This window comes from Aricia agestis, chromosome 14 (assembly GCF_905147365.1).
Source record: "Aricia agestis chromosome 14, ilAriAges1.1, whole genome shotgun sequence".
NCBI lineage: Eukaryota > Metazoa > Arthropoda > Insecta > Lepidoptera > Lycaenidae > Aricia > Aricia agestis.
In genome coordinates, this window is record NC_056419.1 from 13037280 (window position 1) to 13062785 (window position 25506).

Here is a 25506-nt window from a genome sequence, read left to right on the forward strand (position 1 = left end):
ATTTCCGCAGCGAAAATGCCTTTTAAAAGAATACTTTAAAAGACTTTCAAAGTAAATTCTCGTTGAAGTTTGACAAGAACAATTCCGAACAAACTTTGAGTGTAGTGGCACGGAAGATGGCGAAGTTGTAAAGATTTAAGGTCGCACTAGACTTGGGTTTACTTTAAACATAATTTGTAGCCTGTTAGAAGCTCTTGAATTTATAACTAACTACGGCAAACGAAGGTTTATGATTTTGGTTGACTATGAAGGGTACGTACCATACGTACATTTGTTTTATTATCTCGTTAAAGTTTAATTCAATGAGCTGTCGTAACGATGGCTATTAGTAACATTGCCTACGTAGTATCTTGTCAGGCAGTTTTGTTACTGCCTATAGACAAACAATGTGCATGAGAACGCGCATTTTTAACTGGGGCTATCAGAACTTACACTGATCAGCAGTGGCTCAATCAGACCAAAAATCTTTTCTCTTCATTTGAAAACGAATGAGAAACCTTTAAGAAAAGAGTAATTAATGCCAGCCCCCTTAGACAAAGTATCTTTCGGTAAAAACGATGACGAAATTCGTTATCAAAATGTATGAGGTTTGACATAAGTCATCGCTAAATGACAATATTACGCTCTCGAAGACTAATGTCAAATCCCATACATTTTAATAACGAATTTCGTCATCGTTTTTAACGAAAGGGACTTTGGCTACGGCCTCAGCGAAGAATCCGACTTCTCTTGTGCTATGACTTGTGAGTGATGGTATCTCAGGTAAAGGTTATCAAGCGATTAAGCTGGAAGGCTAAATCGATGCCTATTCTCACGGCCGAATTACTCCCAAAATTGTGTGTATTTCTGTAGGCTCTCGGCTGAATCGTCCCAAAAACCTTCTATCTTTACATTTGAATCGCACCAAAAATCTTCAAGCCTGAATCCCCCCAAAATTCTTTCTCAGTTTGTATGCTCTGAGTATATAATAGTCGGGCACCGACCCGGCGGCGACAAAAAGTCGATACACGTCAACACGTGTGGTTACCGTAACGGTGCGGTGGTTAACTGAGGGCGACCTCACATGAGATGGATGGAGATTAACTGAGCTCGTCTTGGCGGGGGCACTACCGTGTCCCCAGATTTCTACTTGAATTAATTACATCTACCTTGTATCTTATAAAATAGGGGATTTTAACCACTTATACATATAACACTATATATATATATATATATATATATATATATATATATATATATATATATATATATATATATATATATAGTGAAATCCCCTATTTATGAAAGTTTGTATATAATAATTACACTTCTTAACGCGAGCGGAGCCGCGGTCAAAAGCTCGTTTTTTAATAACAGCTGTGACTTTAATCAAAGTAGTGCTTAATTCAAGTTAGGTATTTTCAGTACAATTATTGGAATGCTAAATCTAAAGCGGAATAAACAGTGCATAATAATTATTCTGAATCGTGCTATAATATTATGATTCTGAGATCCACGCGAAATACAACGCTTAGGAAATGACAATGGACTCCAACTTGTCTGAGGGCTCTTGGTCGGTCGGAAGACCTTCCTACCTTTTTTTAACCGACTTCAAAAAAAGGAGGTTATCAATTCTAAATCTATTTCGTATGTATATAAATTATAATATTTCCAGAACTGCCCAGTTTTCGTATATGTCTATATTAGCATCTGAACAAATGTGCCAAATTTCAAAAGTGTATGTATGTTTTTATGTTTGTGTTCGCATATCTCTGGAAATAGAAGTCCGATTTAAGTCATTATTTTTTGTTGTACTAGGTATTGTTCAACTTAGGGAATAGTTCAAGTTTAATCAAAATCGGTGCAGTAGTTTTTGAGATACGGAATTTTAATTCTCAATTACGTAGAGAAGTCGGTTTTATCTTTTTAAAATACTATTATTCTATTTGAAATTTAATGATTCTTATCTAACTTTTTAACTTAACTTTAATTTAATGGAGAGTTTGACATAAAAGGTAAGGAGTAAAGTAATCACTAAGATTCTTCTATATCAGCCGTAAAATTATCAAGCAGTTTTATATTCCGTTAATAACTAGCACATAAAAGGTGTACGCAATTTTTATACGTTTAAAATCAAAACAGAATAACCATCCTTTGTGAATAGTCCACATAGTAAGATTTACGTAAATCGCGTCATACACAATTGTTTGTCTGTATGTAACTATGTACCGTATTACGTTTTTCCTCGCAAGTCATCATGATTAACAATCGTCATTGTAATTTGAAGTTTATTTAAATTTTTACACAGTTCATTTTACAAGTTGTTAGAAAATTATTTGATTTTTCGGTCTTTGATATCCAGTAATTGTTGAAATTTAATTATAGCATTTATAGTAACCGTTTTACCATAGAAATATTACGCTATACTCTTGAGGTAGACAATAGAGTCTATAAAAGTATATTAGAGCTTTTAAGGTCTACATAAATGAAATTTGAAATCTCTACTTTTACAGGATATGAATCTCTTAACAAAGCTAGCCTTTCAGTTAATGATCTTGAATTTACTTTTGTGGGTTACTACACAAATGTTTAATAGCGACCATTTAAGCTAGGTTAATATTCCAAGTTACTAGAAACAATCTGGGTGCACGGTAGTGCCTCCGCCAAGGGGAGCCAATTTATATTTTATAGCTAAGGTTTTGCAAGTTTATCTCAACATCGGAGCCAGCAAGCCAAGCTGTTTATCATAGCAATATCAGTTGGTAGCGTTTTACTTTCGTTGGACAATAATGTAACTTACTGTAGTCTGTAGGGCTCGAGTACACACTTATTATATCGGCCATAACGTGTTGTGTGGTATGGAGACGGCTTTTGTAGGGATTAAACATAGAGTCACTTAAATGTAGGTAAGCACTAAAGACAAATAATACTATATCTGCATACTTTTATAATATGTTGTATTGATAAAACATTTAACATCACGCGAAGACCGCATATCCCCTAGGATCCCACCATAGAAGGACCTTCACCGAGCTGGTTAGTGGATGAAAAGTATTTTATATTTACGTATTACGTATGTCAACCAATTTATTGTAAGTGTGTTGCCTAAAAAATCAGTCAACTATACTCAGTAGAATATATTTTTATGAGTTTAATAGTATCTGCATCAAATTCATGAAAAATTAAAATATATTCTGTGGTTAAGCGCGAAGATGAGTCAGACTTTCGCATTTATAAATTATGTTTTAGGAATGTTCTCAATTCCCATCTATCATGTTAAGTGTAATCTGCAAACTTTTTCTTTTTTAAAAGCTTTGCCATTGTCTTGGAGATTACAGATCTCCGCGGTCCACCTACACAGTACACAATATGGCAGATGAATCATACGACAAACCACGAATTTTCGCCACCGTTCTATGTCACCCAGCTCTGAATGTATATATTATAGGCAGTCTAGGCCATGGCCTATGGGTGGTAGCGTCCAATGATGGTGGCAGAGTTAATCGTACATAGGGGCGGCAAAATTAACGTGGCCATAAAAAATATAAATTCGGTCCTGACGCCACCTACTAGCATCCGACTTGTTTCTGTCAGTGGATATAATCTAATATATAAAATTCTCGTGTCACAGTTTTCGTTGCCATACTCCTCCAAAACGGCTCGACCGATTCTCATGAAATTTTGTGAGCATATTGAGTAGGTCTGAGAATCGGCCAACATCTATTTTTCACACCAAAAATTATTTATATGGCAAAACAACGTTTGCCGGGACAGCTAGTAAGTGATATAATAAGTGTGTATAAGATATTTACAGGCTGTCATAAAACAAGATGATAAAGTTAGGGACTTTAGGGTTTGTACGTGGCTCTTATTTTGAGTTCACTGTAAAAGTATGAAGTGAATTAAGTTACATTGGAAGTATAAAAATGTAGAAGTCAAAAGTAACTCTTTCAGTGCTGTTAACTGAAAGAGGTATTTTTGACTCCTACATTTCCATAAAAAGTGCCCCGACGTCATGAATAAGCCCAGGGGTTCCCAAAGTGTGCGCCGCGGTGCCCTGGTGCGCCGTGGAAAGGCAAGTGGGGCGCCGCTGTGAGTCGATCCTCCATCACCAATACCAATAACAAATTACCTGCTTAACCTAACTAAAATCATTAAAGGTGTTTATTTATGTATCTTTTTCTAATAGCTAGGTGGAGTAGGGCGCCGTGACAAAATATTGGGACGTGTAACTGCGCCGCAGGCTGAAAAAGATTGGGAACCCCTGAACTAATTCAGGGGTTCCCAATCTTTTTTCGCTTAATCAGTATTTTTTATATGGGCTAACCCATATAAAAAATACTGATTTAGCGATGTTAATTTCACAGTTAACCCTGGGACACACATGCACTTAATTATTATTTAACTAAGTTTGTGTAATTACTATTATTACTTATAACTAAGTTTTTTAAACCCTATAATGAGAATCTGTCGCCATACCATCACAGCCAGATCTGTGTTGTAAATAAGTGAAACAAATCCAGCGCGGGGTACTCTGGTGTTGATTATGAATAAGGTGATTTGTAAGATGTGTTTACACGGGGAGGAATGGCACAATTTCTTACAATGAAAGGTATTTATTATACGTGTGTTACTACAAACTTCATCTACATCTTTTACTTAATATTATGTAGCGGCAGAGTTTGTTTGTTTGTTTGTTTGAACGCGCTAATCTCAGGAACTACTGGTCTGTTTCGAAAAATTATTTCAGTGTTAGATAGCCCATTTGTCGAGGAAGGCTTTAAGCTATATAATATTATCAAGCCAAGACTCATAGGAGCGAAGAAACAGGGGAAATTGTGGAAAAACGGAAAAAAATATTTGAAAGGGCTTTTCTCACGAACTAGTGGAGCAATTTCTATGTTATTTGGCACAATATTGCAGAATAATCACGTTAGTTGTATGTATGCGTTACTTCCAAGCATTTCAAACATAAAAATACTTTTAAATTATTGTCGTTTGGTCTGTTCGCAAAAGCGGGACAATTTCGGCCTCGCGGGGGACGGCGGGACAGACTGCCTGAAAGCGGGATTGTCCCACCCAAAGCGGGACGTATGGTCACGTTAGTTATACCATAAATAATTATCAAAACCAATCTTCTACTTAGCAAAAATACGCGTAGTCATAAAATCATGCGCTGATTAAAAATAATTAATTTAAATTTTAAATTCTGCTTTCCGCTAATAAGCGGTAAGGGCGTCGGTGTGGAATACTAATCAGAACTTTATTTTAATTGAGTTAATGATTAATTACTATAGTTCCCAAACCCCTATTCTAACTAGTTTATTAATTATCATAACAATTATCTCAGTTGATCACCCACAGGGAATTGTTGATGTGCCCAATTAGATAATGGACAGTAATCCTTGGTTAATATGATATTAGGCTGTAATGTAAATATTAATGTTGCATTAAGTAGAATTTGGGTAAGTACTGATTTTATAGCTAATGGGCGGAAGAGGATTTTTTGATTTGTGGTATGTGTGATAAAAAAAAACAAAGTGCGTCTGTTACACTCTCAAACTTAAAATTTCGCAAACGTGTCCCTCGAAAAAGTATTTTTGGCCCCTACACCCTTTTGGCTTTGGCTTTTTAAAAATTCCTTTGCAGTCGAGTAACTGAAGTAGTGGCGTGTACTCAGGCGTGGGAGAGCCATGCTTCGGCACGAATGGGCCGGCTCGACCGGAGAAATACCACGTCCTCACAGAAAACCGGCGTGAAACAGCGCTTGCGCTGTGTTTCGCCGAGTGAGTGAGTTTACCGGAGGCCCAATCCCCTACCCCATTCCCTTCCCTACCCTCCCTTATTCCGTTCCCTTTCCATCCCTACCTTCCCCTATTACCCTATTCCCTCTTAAAAAGCCGGCAACGCACCTGCAGCTCTTCTGATGCTGGGAGTGTCCATGGGCGACGGAAGTTGCTTTCCATCAGGTGACCTGTTTGCTCGTTTGCCCCCTAATTTCATTAAAAAAAAAAAGTAAGGTCCGACTGAAGCTACGCCTTTGTCCTTAGGTGAGAATTTTTGACGGCTATATGTTACGAAAGACCCTTTTGCTATATACAGGCTGTAACAAAACTAAGTGATAATACTTTAAGGTGTGTATGTGTCCCTTATAAGAGTTCACTGTTAAAGTAGCAGCACTGAAAGTGAAGCTTTTTCTTAAACTTTTGTATGGGAAAATCCATGATGCTGGGGCGCTGCCCATACAAATCACAAAATAATGATCTGTCAGCACTACTACTTTCACAATGAACTCTATAATATAACATACACATACACAACCTAAAGTATCATCACTTAGTTTTGTAACACCTGTATAGCAATTAGCAGAAGGAGGACCGTCTGATGGTAATAATTAGTGGGTATGAAAGTTTCACAAAATTGTTAGATTTTGACAGCTTTTTAAAACACGATTAAACAAACTTCTTATTTGATGACTCTGAACTCTATAGATGCAAATTCGATTACCAGCTTTAATTATTGTATGTAGGGGTTGATCTGTTTTTTTTTTTTTTTTTTTTTTTATGAAATTAGGGGGCAAACGAGCAAACGGGTCACCTGATGGAAAGCAACTTCCGTCGCCCATGGACACTCGCAGCATCAGAAGAGCTGCAGGTGCGTTGCCGGCCTTCTAAGGGGTAATAGGGGAGGGTAGGGAAAGGAAAATGGTAGGGGATTGGGCCTCCATACAAAAGCGTTTAAATGCCCCAGGACTTTTGTATAAAAAGCTGAAAAAAGACACCGTTTGCTATACTACTCTCCTACATATTATGAGGTCAACCAACCTAGTACGTATGTAATTCTATTGTTAAGAAGCTTTAAGCTTTATAAAATATTTAAGCTTTATAAAAGAGCTTTATCTCTGAGAAAGTTTATGTAGTGGCGCGTCGTCGGTTCCAAGAATTAATTAACTAGAAGCATGACACATGATGATATCGCGGCAAAAAAATATTGCCATGACATAACCATTCTATTGCTATTTTTTGCTATCATTAGCCGCTATTTGGATCAGAAAAAGATCATTAATTTCCCTGGACATTCCACAAATGAGGAAAATAGTTTCGATATGCGTTCATACACAAACATTCCAGGTCGAAATAACTTAGAAGTTTGTATTTATTACTAGTTAGTTTAATTTATTGCCCGCAGCTTTAGCTTGCAAATGATTTTCCTCTTTAAGCTGGTTTCAGACTACGCTATAATATAATAGCAGCAATATAATAGTGTAATACCCCCCACACCGGTTTCGGAGACGGTGGCCGGTTTCATTGAAACCCGGCCAGGTACGCAGGAGCAATTTTATAGTGCCCAAGTGTGTGCGCAGTACACAAGAGTAGACAGAGTAGACACTCTCTATTCCTTTAATCTCATAACCCAGTGGGACGGAAGACCGACACGACCGGCGAGAGATCAGGCGCAGGATCGACTTTTTACATGCCCATCCGACGCATGGACCATCTTACTTGTCAGACAATCAGTTGATCAGCCTGCATTGTCCTAACCAAGCTTGGAAATAACATGTTTCCAACGCGGGAATCGAACCCATGACCTCCGAGTCAAGAGCCGCGCTTTATACCACTAGACCACGGAGGCGTCTAGTGGTATAGAGCGCGGTGCGGATTATAGCGTACCTTCTTGTGCTATAAGCTACATACAGCATTCTATAGGTACGCTATTATATTATAGCGTAGTCTGTAACCAGCTTTATTTTTATGACATCTCAAAATGTATAAAAGGAATGGCATTTTAATCCATAACAATTTCAACACTAATTGGTTTCAATCAGTGTAATTTATATTAAACTGGTTCACTAGTTGATTCCAATTCCGTTGCGTCAAAATTCGTTTATCGCGCGGGAACCGTACATTTTTTCAGGATAAAAAGTATCCTATATAGGAGAAGGTGGTAATGTGGCTCCCCACTTTGTTTATCAAGCATTATTTAAAAAATATAGGAGTCAGAAGTCTAAAATATACACTAAGGGACTTCTTATTCATTTGTTTAAACATATCTTATTAGGGTTATTATCTAACATTAAAATATTGAAGGGGGCCAATATAATATATGCAGGGGCCACATTACCACCTTTTCCCTGTATCCTTTCCCGCTACTCAAATTATCTCCATACCCAGCAAAATTGTTATCGATTTGGGCGTGAAGAGGTAACAGACAGACGGACAGACGGACACACTTTCCCATTTGCAAGACTGGTACGGATGAATGGAAGATTATGTAGCACATTTTCTGCCTTAAGTCCATAACATTGTTTATCCCCTATCTTAATATTGTACTTTAAGACCCTGTTTAAAGCTGTAATCTGCAGAATGTAACATGTAACACATATTTCAGTATACATAATATAATTACTTTAATTAAGTAGTGTAGGTATTTACGCGCGGCCGAGAAGCCTGCGGTTGAGATACCGTAACCACCCCTACTATGGATACGCACTTACTACACGACTTGAAAGTAAATAATAAATAATACTTTTTTCAGAGTACCTCTAGTTGAGTGGCAGAGAGATAAAATAACCTGCGGTACTTATTATTCAGAATTCCCGTTTGACTCGAATTTTGGAAATGATCACATTTGGTAGGTACTATTAGTCAAAGCTACACGCTGTAGCTAGGTCTACACAGAGTGACTTTAAATTTTTAAAGACAGTACGGTACGTATCGTTGAACCGCCACATTTCAAAATGACCCTGTTCTTGATAACAGCCAGTCATAATGTAATACGGCGGATTATACAATACGACTGCGATATATCCATTGATAATTTAAAATATTATGTGATATAAGATATATGTGACTTATATTTGGAAAAAAATAAAATACAATTTTTCAAAAGACCATTTGCAAAGGCAGAATCTCTTCATTAAGAATTCACTATTTTAAGAGATAAGTTTTCAAGACAAAGAATTGTGAATCGAATCGTATTATTAAATTACTACCTAATTTGTAAAATATGATCTCGTAAAATTGAATTAAAATCGAGTTCGAGACGAGTCTCTGCAGTAAAATCGCAGTCCTAGAATGTAAGGCGCGTCCTTGGTATTTAACGGTAGCAGGACGGTAATGGCTACTGGTTTTGACTCATCGAAATATTACCGCGTCCCCAACATCGCACCACAATCTTAACTATTGGGTTAAGCTTACAGTTAAAAGTTATTTTGGTCCAGACTACTGTTAGGTGAGCTAAGAAGCTAGATCTTCTACTAAATGTATTGAGTATTCACGCCAATATCTGACAACAAAAATATACATGCAAAAACTTTCAGCGACTTGCCTAACTTGCCTCAAAAAAATCAAGAACAAAAATTGTGTCGTCTCTGTAAATTAAATTTGGTTAGGGCAGCTATTCCCAACGCGCGGCCCGCCGGGACTTCATCTGTGGCCCGCGTGATGTTAAACCATTTTGAAATTCACACCCACCGGCAAAATAATGTAGTCGTGAAATTTTTTCCACTTTTAAATCGTTAATTTTGAAGAACGTAATTTTTTAACCCTAAACAATTTTTGTTGCGACACCAAGACCTAGACATGTTTGTGGGCCGTATGTAAAAAGGTTTTGGACCACGGGGCTAGTGACTGTAAGCTGCAGCTAATTTAGTCCAAATATTCTCAGTAAGTCTCCAATCGCCATGCCAACAAATTATACTATGTTTGAAAAGCTGAAGGTTCTGATTCTCATAAGACTATCTAGTTATGTAATGGATATCAACTAGCCGTGGACTCGTGAAGTGTCGCCAATGAAATCATTAAAAGCTCGTAAAAGGACCATAAAACGACCATAAAAATACTGGCATTGTATCTACGACTTTACTACTTTAAATTAATAGCCGTTTCAGGATAGTATTTCTCTTTTCTTGTATGGAAAGAAAATACGGTGGTCATGCTGAACTTGCAAAAGTATTCTAAGCTACATTCTAAGGGTCAATTCAGACCGCAACGCGACGAGGCGAGGCGAGGCGAGGCGTGACATAAATTTGTATGGATTTGACAGATTTCAACTGCGTGAGACGTCTTGCTAATCTGTCAATTCAGTACAAAATTAGAAATGCTTCTACGCGTCACGCTGCGGTTTCAATTGACCCTTACATTAACTCAAATCCTGTGAAGAAAGATACCAACCATAATTTGTTTTTATCAAGCCTTCTCACGTTGGCTAATTATGGACCGATTCATACGATAAAAAACGTGTCAAAGGGCGTTTGTCTTTGTTGTAGAATGTAGATGAATCTTCAGAATCATGGCAAATGGCAATGATTAGGTATATTATTATTTTTATCCAACATGGTGTTCCAAATTCCAATAGAAGCGTTTCATATATAGAAGAGCAAGCATGATCGACCTATTATTTTAACTTACATTGTGCTTTATGTCTTCACGATCTTGGTAGCAACCATAGTTATTCTTAATGCTTTCACTCCAATCAGAGATATGCAATACCTTCCTGCAGTTATCAGAGCGGAGAATGTCAGCTTCCCGACATTGTTGGTCGACAATGGATTGCGTCATGTGTTGTCATGTGTTTGTTCTAGTTTATCTGTTGTGTCATCTCTTGCGATTGGAGTTAAGTAAATCGTGGGATATATGGAATGCAGGAAATCAATTATTATAGAAATCCATACTTACTTCCTACTTACTTACATACTTACTATACTAATAGTATAAATGCGAAATAGGGATGATGACAAGGTCAAAGATTAACTAATTTTGTTAATAAAATAAAGAAATCACGGTAAAAAATAAGTGTTCCCAAAATTTCAGCTTGATAGCATTTGTATTTTTTTTGTTATACGCCTTTAAAGTTGGAAATTCAAGTCGATTTTTTTTTCAATTAAAGTTTCTTAATATTTGTATGCAATTCGATTACTTATGCAATTTAAAGCAACTTTTGTTATGAAACCACTTTCATAAACGCAATATTTAATATACCTGTCGAACAAAGTTGTCTCCCGATGCGTACAAACTACGAAAGACTGACGTCAGTCTTTCGTAGCACTTTGTATGGAGCGTTCCGGGCAGGTCTTTTTTATGGGATATTTGAATTGTCATATCTTGGTGAATTTTTAAGCTATCAGAGTCATTCTTTCAACGATGTTTCTATTTTTTAAGTGTCCTTCAATTACCGATAAGAAAAAAAAATAGTCATCATGCCTATTGTGTCTGTCTGTCTATCGGTCTGTAACCTCTTCACGCCCAAACTATATGGAGATACTTTGAGTCCCAGGAAAGGACATAAGATACTTTACATGCCGAAAATTGTGCGTAGAGTTTTGACGCTACGGTGTATAGCGGGCGTCATCCAGTATTTTATAAACAAAGGTGACAAAATTTTAGGTTATTTTTTAGTGTATCCATAGTTTAAGGCCTTAAAAACGATAATATTATTTACCTTTTTCATTAGACTTCTAAGTAAGTACTAAAGTCTAAATACTACGTACAAAAATGTCTTTAATGAGTAATGAGTAATGACTCCTTGATAGAATGCAAAATTCACAATACCTGCATTAATTATTATAATAATTAATGCAGGTATTAACCGGAGGCCCAATCCCCTAACCCCTACCCTATTCCCTTCCCTACCCTAAACTATTCCCTTCCCTTCCCTACCCTCCCTTATTACCCTATTCCCTCTTAAAAGGCCGGCAACGCACTTGCAGCTCTTCTGATGCTGCGAGTGTCCATGGGCGACGGAAGTTGCTTTCCATCAGGTGACCCGTTTGCTCGTTTGCCCCCTTATTTCATAAAAAAAAAAAAAAAATACGCAGATTCAATTAAGAGACGAATAAAAATAAAGTTCCATAAAATCGTGAGCTAAATTTATAATATTATTTATTATATTAATAATTTATTATATTACCCCTATTTCATAAATTTTGGTCTAATTTTAACATGTTATGTAGGGCGTGAATAATTTATTTGAAAATCTCTTTGTTTTCAGTTTCCATTGTTATTTTTAGTTTGTTTGGTTTTGAAATTTCATATTCTGTTATGAAATTATTATCGTTGCTCTCCTGATTTAAATTTAATACAAAGGCACCTCAGTTTATTTTAACTGGAATATTTAACTGACGTTTTATTTTAGTTAAAACAAAACGTCAGTGTAATATTCCAGTCAAAGTTTTGAGAAATATTTGCTCAAAATATCTTCGTTATTATGGGTACCGATTTTACAATACAAACTATAATTAATTGCATTAACAATGCAATAAATTATAGTTTGACTTATTCCTTTTCGTATTATACTTACTACAAAATAATATTATCTATAACAATTTATCTAAATAAAAATGAATTTATATTTTGTTGGTCTAGCTAAAACTCGAGAATGACTGAACTTTGCTGACTGAAATTGGCTAATTTTAGCCTTGAAAATTAAAATATTCAAGAAAGTCCAAAGTTAAGGTTTATATTAGGATTTAGGATAAACGCGATACAGTTCACCGGGTCATATTCTAGTTATTTATAAAATTTTAAATTATTTGATTAGAAGTTTAAAATTATTTGATTAGAATACTATACTGATCTTTGATAGAACAAGAACGCAGTTTTTTAATGTTCCATGAACACAACAGATTTTGGGACGAATTATTTCGCTTAGTTTGAAATAATGATTCTAATAAACATAGCTTTTACCAGTATCTTCATACTTCACGTACGTGGGAGAGCCATGCTTCGGCACGAATGGGCCGGCTCGACTGGATAAATACCACGTTCTCACAGAAAACCCGCGTGAAACAGCGCTTGCGCTGTGTTTCGCCGAGTGAGTGAGTTTACCGGAGGCTCAATCCCCTACCCTAATCCCTTCCCTAACGTCCCCTATTCCCTTCCCTTCCCATCCCTACCTGGCCCTATTAGCCTATTCCCTCTTAAAAGGCCGGCAACGCCCCTGCAGCTCTTCTGATGCTGCGAGTGTCCATGGGCGACGGAAGTTGCTTTCCATCAGGTGACCCGTTTGCACGTTTGCCCCCTTATTACATAAAAAAATTAAAAAAAAAAACTTCAATGGGTCACTTGATAATTTCGCTGCTTTGACTATTTTTGAAAGCATTTTTCAAATCGACGTTACTTCCTGATGAGCGCGTATAACCAAACAAACTCTTCTTTACATTAGTGAAGATGCGTTGTTTGTTTCCATAGAAATTAACAGTAATGATCTGTAATTAGGCGGTCTCGGTGACTGGTTACAGTGAAACACCGAATAGTGAAACTCGGTATGTGGGCTCTCGGTTCATACACACTGTCGTCATTATAAGTGATGATTATTTATCTATATAAAACAGCTGTGGATGTTAATCTGAAAAAAAATATATGATTATTAATTTTTATTATACCAGCGGTTCTCAAACTTTTTTGGTGGCGAAATCCTTTTAATAATAAAAATATAATTATATGGACGCTCCACACCACTTCGATCTAGCCCCGTGGTAAGTACCTGAAGGACTTGTGTTACGGGCACGTGCGGGGCTAAAATGGTCGCTTTGAAGAATCATAATATTATGAATCATGTTATGATTAATTCTTTTAAAATCGCAAAATGCAAGTCTGCTTGCAATTCATATCTAGTGATTCGTACTAATGTGACATTTGTCAGTTTGTCAGTTTTGACAATTCATTTGCTGAATTGATTAAGAGGAATTGCTAAATGTGACCATTTTAGCCCCGCAGACAACGGAAATATATTTAACTAGTTTACGTTCGCAACTCCGTTGCGCCCAAAAAGTATCCTATGTCCTTTCTCGGGACTCAAAGTATCTCCATACCAAATTTCAGCAAAATCTTTTGCTGAAAGGTATGGAGATTTTGACGTGAAGTTTGGACGTGAAGAGGTAACAAACATACAGACAGACACACTTTCGCATTTATAATTTTGAGTATGGATATGGATTATAGATTGTATATTTACAATCTATAATCCATATCCATACTCAAAATCCGTCTTTCTCTCTGTCCTTCAGTCTGTCTGTCTGTGAAGCGATCAGGATTTGGAGGATGAAAGTTTTAGCTACTTTGAAACCCAAAAAAAGACATATTATTATAGGATTTAGGACGGCAATTGATTGCAATTAAATAATATAATCAGTAACAGTAACAGAAAAATAAAAATTCTTCATTAATTACGATTCTTTGTGTTGATAAAATGAAAATGAATGCCTTAATTTCTGTTTTATTTTCAAACAAAGTCAAACAAAGAAAACAATTCCTTTGATAAAAATACCCAACTCAATCAAAATATTATATTTGCCCGCAACGACCCGCGTCAAATTACATAAAATAATATATACGAAACAATACAAAATTTCAATTGTTATAATATCTGTTTGATTCCTTTGATATGCCCCTCGGCCAGGGCTGCCCCAAATTTTAGTCCTTAACGAAATTTTTAAATAATATATTATCAAGGCTTAAAATACTTACTTAATTATTTTTCTTAATATTTCCAGGATATAAAGTATTAAGTATCCTATGTGCTTTCCCGGAACTAAATGTCCTTACCAAATTTTATCAAAATCGGTTCAGAGGTTTGGGCTTAAAGAGGTAACAGACAGATACACACCTTAAAGTAAGTGACCCTTACCTAATCTTTATTGCCCGCCTAATTTGATAATAATAATAATAATAATATCTATGGACGCTTCACACCACGTCAGTCTGGCCCCGTGCTAAGTACCTAAAGGACTTGTGTTACAGGTACCAGACAACTGAAATATATTTAATACTATTATACTATACATACATTTAAGATTTTTATTATATCATACACATATTTAATACACATCCAGACCCGGCAACATTGAAAACTTTTTTGTTCCGTCGGCGGGATTCGAACCCGCGACCCCCGGCTTGAGCTACCAACGCGCTCACCACTGAGCCACAGAGGTCGTCGTCACGCCATACCAGTTAATGGCCTAAAAAAAATGTGGGGGGGGGGAATAGCGGCTTATCTTTTTTCCTCAGAGTATAGGGGTTTAGAAACATATTTTTTAGAACTGCCGAAAGAAACAAATTTTGAAATACACCGATATAATTGGCCTACTAAAATGAAACATAACACAAAAAACTCGGGCATTTTGGTCTTGCTGGCAGCCCTACTGACACAAAAGGCTCATAAAGGTCGTTTCAGTGACATAAGCCACTTGGAGGGCTGAAAGCTTTCCATTAATGTGTAACGTTACCTTCAATATGATCGCGCTCTCAAGTTCGCCTTTTTGTAATTAAATCTACAAGGAATGTTCGATCAAAATGCGAAGATTTTGTAACGCTAACATCGAAAGGATGTTACTTATTTTTCAACTGAAACATTAGCTAAAAATGTATCGAAATTATTGAGAAAGTAAATTATTTTATGCAGATAATTCATCTATTTATTACTCAAGTAAATACTATGTACAACTTGCTTTATGACACAATTCAATTTCTTAAATTGTAAAAGTTAACTACAATCCTAACGAGAGAGAATTCTTAACTGCAGACAATAAAATAACTGTATGTTACCTCCTTAGTCTTCACGCATAAGCGATATGTACAACGTAGGTAACATTGTACATATTATCGCATAATCCGATTTTAATATAAAAACGGGCTATGAAATAAAAATATTAAGTTCTTTCACAACTCCCCTTACCTAGAACGTAATAATATTATATTAAATTATAAAATCCTTAATACGGAGCCATAAAGTCTGAGGTGTGAGAATAATTATTACTTTACACCCTCGAGCTGAAGGTAAGATCTTGCCAAATTTACGGCCGAATATCATGCGATATTATTTATGGCGCGGAAATAGGTCACTTTCCATTACTACGCCATTGTATTTGTGTATTTCTGTGGTTGGTTTGGTCTGCATATAAAATTTAAATTGTTTATTTTTTCGACAAACCAAATTATTTTTAGGGTTCTGTACCCAAAGGGCAAATACCCTATTGCTAAGACTTAAGACACTATCAGGCCGTCTGTCTGTTTCCAGGCAGTATCTCAAGAACCGCGATAGCTAGACTTCTGAAATTTTCACAGATTGTGTTGCATACCTATCTGTTACCGCTTTTATATAACCGACTTTTTAAACTTTATTTGCTCGTGTGAGGTTAAAGTTGATGTTTATTTTTACTAAACTTAATACTTGTACCATAGACTAAGGAAAATACATTTGTACGAACTGACGAATAAAGTAAGTTCTGCGAAATGAAGCAAGTAGCGACATCTAGTGTCACAAAGCGGCATCTTTGTTAATATTTTCCTAATTAGTAGGAAAAATTAAAAAAATTAACTTGAAATACTCGGGCAAAACTGTAAAAAAAAATACGTACATTGTACTTAATATATTGTAGACTCATTATAATATAATATTCTGGTCAATTCTTTTCTGCAATTTTCACTTATTCACCAACACGAATCTTGTCTTTTCTTACAAATTTCTATGACATTAATTCTTCATTACAACTTTTTATTTCTTTCTTAAATCAATGATTTGCATGTAGCACGATTAGAGTAAAAACTAGTTCTGTATTCTAGTTTCTAGGACTCTAGAGTCTTCCCATGATAACAATGATTAAGAAAACATTATTAAAGCTCACTATAGTCACAGTATACAAACTATAGTACACTAGTCAAAGGGATTTGATTATAAGCACTTTGAATGCTTATAATAATTATAATATAATTTGGTGTTTCACCGTGGTTTCACCTAATATTATTAATGTTAATTCGTTTTCAGGCTACCAGATGTCACGCAAGTCGTGCACGGTGGGGGGCGCGCGCGGCGCGTGCATGTGGGTGCAGGAGTGCAATCGCGTGGGCGGCGTCCACGCCGGCGTCTGCGTCGACGGGTTCATGTTCGGCTCCTGTTGCAGGCTGCCGGAGAAGCCGATTGTGGAAGGTGAGGTTAAAAAACATACAATAGAAGTGATATTATGATGAATCTTGAGATCAGTCATGAGCGAGATGAGTCTAATGATACGTCTCCAGCTCAAATCTGATAATCTGATTTTAGGCCTAAAGCTTGCATAGAAGAAATATACCTACATATTCCTTCTACTGGCGTAAGAAACCAAATGCTATACTAGACATAATTGAAAAATTATTTCAACAGCTATTGGAATTCTTGAAATGTTACATTTTCTCGCATACACGTATAACGACGCCATCTTCATAGTTCACTCCGAAGTACAACCTCCATGTGCTGACGAAACACTTTCTGAATTCCAGAACCCTCGTCGACGGTGGTGCTCACAGACAAACCTTACACAGCGCCACCTAGCACCACAGCGAACATACCGACCGAGACTCAAACCATCCGGCCGACCGAGACTCAAACCCCGCGCCCTCAAACGCAGCGGCCGTCGTTCATGACCAAGCCGATAGATGGCGTGCCCTCGTCCTACAGCTACTTACCGCCTGAAATAAATCTACCCTCAATAAGCATAGACGCGAGTAGCGAAAATAGTGATATAGTTCATAAAGTTACGTATAATGTAAATAAGTACCAAAATGTACATAGGCCGGGCGGCGAGGCGGAAACTAGTCCTCATAACAAAATATCGTCTAGTCATAGTCTAATGGCGGGCGCGAGACCCATGGCCGTCTCGGAACACCACAGTGACAACAGCATTCCAACAGGTGAGATATTGTTTTGTTATGGTCGGCGGCCCTGCCGCACACATGCCGCCGGCTTCGGTGGCAAGGCAGTCTGAAAGCCGGCGACAAACCCGGCGGTATAAGCCGGCGGCATGTGTGGATGAGCCATAACAGAAGTTTTCAACAAAAACAGACAGTCCGTTTGCTTTTCAACCCCCAACACGGGCGATAAAAAATCGTAAAACATTAAAAAATATGTTCACTTTTGTTTCTAGTGAAATATAACTCAGTTATTATTGTTGAATGGATTCATATTGTAAGAAAAAATTTTATCTTATCCAAAATAAAACTTTATAGATGTAGCTAATTGATCTTTTGGATCAATTAGTCGTAAAGTGGTACATCATAAAACTTACCATTAATTAAAATATGATATTTCCAGGTCACATGATGTCAAGACCAAGCAACCTGAACACCATACACTGGCAAGTGACAACCGAACCGTCATTCGTCACCAAACCGAAACCCTCCAACTGGGAGAAACCAGCCGGGAAACCGAAACCTACCAAGAAGTTTCCAACCACAACCAGTAAACCCTACAAGAATTATCTGAAACCCAAGGATCCTATGTCGAATATGATCAATAGGACAGACGAAACGACAGCTGCACCTCACAAGACAGCCACAACCAGTGCTGGTAAGTTAGGACCAAGGTAGCTGGGTTTTCCTGGCTACCTTGGTCATTCATGGCTACTTTTAATTTGGAAAGTTTTAACAAGGTAAGGCTAATATATATGCTTAACTTCTCTAAGTGAATTTTTTCATCACCAGGTAAAGAAAATCACTTACCAAACCTACAGTTTAATTTACCCTAGTTAATTTACATAGGAATTCTCAGGATTATCGTACACCTATGTAGTATTTCATTTATTCATACAGGCAAAAATTTTTCTTGGATTTTTTATTATAATTCAACTAGTATTCCGCGAGCAAGTTCTACTAGGAATTATATAAATACTCCCCGTATTGCACGGGATCGTAATTTTTAACCGACTAAAAAAAGGAGGAGATTCTAAGTTCGGCTATAGATATAATATATTTTGTTGGCTTAAACCCATTCGTTTCACTGCCTCTATTCCTAAGAGTTTGCACGTGGATGAAATTCTATTCAGATAGTGACCCATCTGCGAACATTTCAGAATGTGGCGTGACGGCGATGTGGCCGCGTCCCGAGATGAGGATTATGGGCGGGAAGGACTCCTCCTTCGGTCGCTGGCCGTGGCAGGTGTCTGTCAGAAGAAACTCCTTCTTCGGTTTCTCGTCGACGCATCGGTGTGGCGGCGCTATCCTGAACGAGGAGTGGATTGTCACGGCTGGACATTGTGTTGATGAGTAAGTTTTTGGTATTTTTCATAAAAATTATGACACATGTACAAACTGATCTACTCCTGAAGAGTTATATTGCAGCAAAAAGTAAATATTAAAGACATGCAAGAGAATAATTTTGTTACGTTATGAATAAAACTATAATATGCTCTAAAAAATTATATATACTCGCTATAAAAAAATCAAAATCAGTCCCCGAAAAGCTAACTTTAGATTTGTCTAGATTTCTAGACAACTAGGAGAAAACATACTGTATTTAGCCTGTTTACACTTTACGCAATATGTGTCAAAAATCCAAATCTGACCAGCGGCGCGGCGACATGTCCGTGACAGTTTAATTCATCAAGCCCCATACGGTCACCGGTGACCGAGACACAATATAAATTCTATTGTGTCTCGTTTTTCCACGATCGACGGGATTACAAATAATTACAATTCATTTCCAGCCTCCTAACATCACAAATCAGGATACGCGTTGGAGAATTCGACTTCGCGTCAGTATCGGAACAGTATCCTTACGTCGAGCGAGGGGTCGCTCGGAAGTCGGTACATCCGAAGTACAACTTCTTCACGTATGAGTATGATCTGGCGCTGGTGAAATTGGACGCGCCTATTCAGTTCGCCCCTCATATTTCTCCCATCTGCTTGCCGGCGACCGACGATCTGCTGGTGGGGGAAAACGCGACGGTCACCGGATGGGGACGACTCTCAGAAGGCGGCGTGTTGCCTTCGGTCTTGCAAGAGGTAAGTAATTGCAAAGTTATAAAACTTTAAATATAAAAAGTGTCAACTTCTCTCGGATATGGATAAAAAAGTCAACTCATACTAAAAAAGAAATTGAGTTCGTCGATATTGTTTCTTTTTCATTATATTATGAGGAATTATAATTTATGGCGTATAATTACCACGAAAGACAAAAGACGAAAGAAGGTATACTTATAGATTTTAAATGCCTTTAAAACTTATGAAACATCGTGCCTCGATGTAAGGTCTTTGCAACCAGATTTTCGTGTTGTTTATTTTATAGAGTGATCCATACGCCATTTTTTTCAATCTATGTCATGTGTTACGAGGAATGTGTTTTTGAAAACCAATAGAATCGCTTCATTGACGTGAGCTTGCCGTGACCTCGCTCAGCGCGGCGATTCTATTAGATCTTAAAAACATATTCCACGCAACACATCTATGGTGGAAACGCAGCCTAAGGTATCTGTCTTATAATGACGTTTCTTCATAATTTCAGGCGCAAGTACCAATAGTCTCCAACGAGCGCTGCAAGTCCATGTTCCTGAGTGCTGGACGACACGAGTTCATCCCGGACATCTTCCTGTGCGCCGGCCACGAGGAGGGGGGACACGACTCCTGCCAGGGGGATTCAGGGGGACCTCTGCAGGTGAGTTACCTACTTCCTACTATCATGGTATACAGGGTGTAACAAAAATAAGTGATAATACTTTAGGGTGTGTACGTGTTCCCTGTAGAGAGTTGACTGTGAAAGTAGCAGCGCTGAAAGACCAAAAATTTTTTTCACTTTTGTATGGGGAAACTCGTGACGCTCGGGCCGTTGCCCATACAAAAGTTAAAAAAAATTTCGTCTTTCAGCGCTGCTACTTTCACAGTGAACTCTCTACAAGGAACACGTACACACCCTAAAGTATTATCACTTATTTTTGTTACACACTGTATAGTCAAAATAATTTAAGGTGGCACCAGCGGACATTGACCTTTATAGTCTGGGAGCTATGTGAATAATCGCACTGCATTCTGTTAACTTAAGAATAAAAAAATTGAATTCTTGTAAAGAAAAAGTTTAGTTTCATCGGAAAATGTCTTAGTAAGTAAGTCTCTTCGTATGATAATCTCCAACTATTATCCAAAAATAAAATATTATCCAAACTCTTAACTTTGAAGTGATATAATTCATACTCTGTTCACATCGTATATTATGCAAAATACTATATCGCTCTTAGGCTGGCCTCACACAGCCGGAATTTCATAATCGGAAATTCATATTCTTACAGATCGATCTATGAAATTCATAATCTAAAAAAATCAGTATGTGTGTGGAGCGTACTGATATTGTATGGTATTCCGGTCTTTCTGAATTAATAATATGAATTTCCGATTATGAAATTCTTGCCGTGTGAGGCCAGCCTTAGACTAAAAACATCTGCTACTTCATTTTAAATCGCGATTTGTATATTGTATAGAAAACGACAAAATATGATAAGTTTTTGACAGGGAGGCAATGATCGCTACAGACAGAATTCCGTGATTTGAGAATAGTTTCAGACGGTTTCCATCCTTGGTATTGTAGCCTGTAGGTACTGGGAGATAAAATATAGCATTATAGTACAGGAGATAATTTAGATTTCTCAACTATTCAGAATATTGCGGTGTAGTTTTTGAATAATGAGTACTTAAAAAGATGCTAAAATACTATCGTATTGATCCAGAATTTCGATTTTATTAATTTACACATTATTTAATTCATCAAGCCCCATATGCTCACCAGTGAACGAGACACAATAGAATATCTTTTGTGTCTCGTTTTCCCAGGATCGACGGGTTAATAAATAAAACATAGATTTATACTGTTCCAGCGATATTCCACAATTCCATAACTAGATATAAAGCTAATATTGAATATTCCAATACGAAACAGGTAGGGCCTGTGTTGGTTCAGGACCCTTTGTCCTCGAGAAGTGTGTCTGGTAGAATCCAGTAATTACGTCTGTCAACATTGAGGTTGGAGACTTGGAGTAGATACTAGATACATCATCATTATGGTCTCACTTACCAGTCAATCACCATGCTAGAATCATAAAGTTAATATACCAAGCGGAATAGAGAAACAAAGGCCTGAGCAAGAGAGTTGTCACTATCAGTAAAACTACGTGGTAAAAAGAGACGTGTGATACATGACAGCAGCACTCTTTTTTTGACGCCCAGTCGGCACGTGCCGCACGTTGACAATTTAATCTCAAAGAAATCATGTTCAATCATGCTTGTGTAAGTGTATACGTACACATATTTTTACACAGATGAAAACCAATTTCGGTGTCTTCTATATTAACGTTATGTCTAGAATACGTGTAATATACTACTGATGTAAATATCATATAGTCACTATACCTAGCGGAATAGAGCAACAATCTCGAGCTATCAAACGAAACCGAAATTGATTTATGTCTGTGTGTAAAAAATTGTTTAGGTATACACTTACACAAGCATCTTTCTAAAGAGAATAAATTGTCAACGTGCCGATAAGTGCTGACTGGACGTCAAACAGATGAAAAAAATTGGTTCTGCTGTCATGATTCACACGTCTCTTTTTACCACGCAGTGTTACTGATACTGACATTTCACTTGCTTAGGCCTTTGTTTCTCTATTCCGCTAGGTATATTAACTTTATGGTAAATATACTAGTAACCTACGAATAATAAACAGTTTTTATTAATCGTAGCTAGTAACTATAGGTCTATCTGATGGCTATTTTTGACAGCAGATTTTCAAAAAAATAGCCTTGATCATTGGATAAATTTTTTATTTGCATGTTTAACATACAGAATTTGCCGCTAAAGGAATAAAAAAGGATCAAAATGTTTTATTTCTATTACCTACCCCGATACTGCTAGAGTCAATTTATTTTCTCACTTTTTTCCCATCAGATTCTGGTAGACCTATACTACTACTGTCAATAATGTACTAATTGTAACTACTAGTATATTTACACAGCGGATAAAAGGTCTCCTTGTCTTTGTCATTTAAGAGAGTAAACTTTGAATAGTTAATGCTGTGTAAAAATGTCTTAATTAATAATGGAGTCCGAATATTTATTATTCTGGCAATAAAAGAAAAATAACTTTTTATAATCAAATAGGGAAAACTAACAATCCTAAATGGCTTGCTTGAAGTGTCTGAAAACTTTGTAACCATAGTCCATAAAATGAACTTTAGAGAACTTATAAAGTATGAAGTTGGCTTAGGAGTTATAGAGGCATAAAATACCTTATAAAATACAAAACGTACTTCGAAAAATGCGTTCCAAAATGTACACCTCGACATATCATCCGAGAAATTGATGTTAGTCAAGCCAAATATGTTAGTCGTGATCTGTCTAGTGGGCTTGATATATAACCCGTCTAAGTTACGTAGGTCTGTCATAATATGCCTATAAATCAATTTATCTCGCGCGTCAGGCCTCAAAAAAGGGTTTTGCACGTAGCCGGTATTTGTATGTGTTTTTTTCTCTGAACATTTGTATTCCGTATAAGTTTTCTATACCTCTATAAGTTATTAACAAGTTTTATTGATACAATTTCAGGTCAAAGGGAAGGATCAGAGATATTTCCTGGCGGGTATCATAAGTTGGGGAATAGGGTGCGGAGCTGCCAACTTGCCCGGGGTATGCACCAGAATATCTAAGTTCGTACCCTGGATACTACAGACTGTGAACGCGTAAAAAGAAGAAGAAAGAAAAAAGGTTGTTTTACAACATACAAGTAAAGTAGTACCTATGATATATTAACAGTAAAAAGAAAACTAAATAAAGAAAGTTTGTCTTACAACCTGAAAATAAAGAAGAATGACCAATGTACAATGTACATGATGATCAAAAGAAAGAAAAAAAGGAAAAAGTTGTTTGTCAGCTCTACAAGGCTGAAACCGGCATCTTAATATTTTTCGCATGACACAGCTTTTGTGAATGTAATCCAAGTATTAAGACAACCTAAAAGGACAGTGCAATGCCCAAACTACATTGGAATGACTAAAAAAAGGTATAAACATGGAGGAAATTGTATTTCAGCTCTACAAGGCTGAGAGCGCCATCTTGATAATAATTTTTACATGAGACGTTTTTAACGTTCTGCTGTCAATGCCACCCAAAATATAATTTTTGTAAGTCTGAAATATTCAACTGGTTAACAATAGAAAAGAAAAAGGAAAACTTGAAACGTGTCCTTTTCTAAAAGACGCTAAAAGTGATAAAGTGAAGAAAGGAACAGACGAACAGTGTATAGTTTTTTCTAGAGTAAAAAGTGTTTGTTTTATTTTATTATTATATTTGTAAAGAAATATTGTTTGCTCAAGCTAGTAATTGTATTTTTGAGCTTAAATAATACTTAAATAGAGTAAGCGCTAGCAATGATTTAGTTAACGCTAACCATTCATTTACACTTGATTGTAAAACTTAATTAGAATTTTTTGACATTGTAAATAATAATTATTTAAGTTAAACAATGAAATTATGTTGAAAGATATCAGATACTGATATTTTACAAAAGCATCGAAAGGACATAAGCGAATGTTGTGTAGTTAATCGTCTTCATAATTTGTTCGCATTGTAATATTAATATGCTCTTACAAGAACTTTACAATCGAAAAGTACTAAGAAGACCGATTTCAGAAGTATTATACTGCGCAACATTCGTATGTATACGACAACGAGTGCGATACCTTCAGAAGTGTTGTTCGAATGCAACATTTTGTGAGGCGTTTTATTAAATGAATCAACCAAAACGCTATACGGAAATCGTTGTAAACGAATTACGTTATTGCAAACAAATGGTTTTAGGGCCTTGCTTTTTCTAGAATTGGTGGCATTACCATTATTTTGGGTGCTGATACCACAGCGAACTTCTAGCTTAAATGGTGACGCCACAAGCTGGTTAGATTGAGTGAGCCCTTAGATTAAGTTCTGTTTAATAAACGCCCTGATGTCACCGCTTTTTACGCTTACGCACTCAAGCAGACGTTTTTGTAAATATCTTTTATTGTTGCTTTCATAAAATTATATATATATATATATATATATATATATATATATATATATATATATATATATATATATATATATATATATATATATATATATATATATATATATATAAAAATTCATAAAATTTGCTTCTTCAGCAAATTTACTCCCATTATAGATACCTACGTATTTAAAAAAGTTTATCCCCTAGCCTAGCCTATGGAGCGAAGGATAAACTTTTTTAAATACGTATCTATAATGGGAGTAAATTTGCTAAAGCAGCAAATTTTTGCTCCCATTATAGATATGTATTTAAAAAAGTTAGTGGTTTACTTTGTTTAGAGTAAGATTTACGTATTTTACGTAATATAAAATATTGCTCAACTAACGCTTGAAATATATAATTATTTTATGTATGTTAAGATTTAAAACGTATATTTAGGTGTATTATAAGTTAACGTTAAGTGTTTTTGTAAAGTTTATATCTATGTTTTATTGTATTTAAGTTGTAAATATCAATTCTTGCCGCTGCTTATAATAATCACAGTATTATTTATTTAACGCTTCCAGACTCAATAGTTGTATATAGATTTAGTTCTTTTGATATAACAGCTATAAGCATTTAGAAGCTAATAGTGGCAGATGTTTCTTCTGGTAAAAAAGTCTTAAGAGGAATTTTATACACCGCGATGTATTCTAGCATTGCAGCTATAATTTGCTGTGGTAGTTTGATTGTGTCATTTTATTTTATGAAAAAA

The 25506-nt window shown here is 36.3% G+C and overlaps 1 protein-coding gene across 3 annotated transcripts in view; it reads left to right on the forward strand.

Annotated features, from left to right (window-relative positions):
- The window catches only part of LOC121733644 (serine proteinase stubble-like), a 140020-nt gene extending 116010 nt beyond the window's left edge, over nucleotides 1-24010 (forward strand). For all 3 annotated transcript variants that reach the window (XM_042123959.1, XM_042123960.1, XM_042123961.1), the window contains 7 exons: nucleotides 16741-16902; nucleotides 17232-17642; nucleotides 18043-18297; nucleotides 18800-18992; nucleotides 19433-19730; nucleotides 20230-20379; nucleotides 23315-24010. In XM_042123959.1, coding sequence (XP_041979893.1) covers nucleotides 16741-16902; nucleotides 17232-17642; nucleotides 18043-18297; nucleotides 18800-18992; nucleotides 19433-19730; nucleotides 20230-20379; nucleotides 23315-23452 — 1607 coding nt within the window. In that variant the 3' untranslated portion in view covers nucleotides 23453-24010. The remainder of the gene's footprint in view (nucleotides 1-16740; nucleotides 16903-17231; nucleotides 17643-18042; nucleotides 18298-18799; nucleotides 18993-19432; nucleotides 19731-20229; nucleotides 20380-23314) is intronic.
- The last annotated feature ends 1496 nt before the right edge of the window (nucleotides 24011-25506 follow it).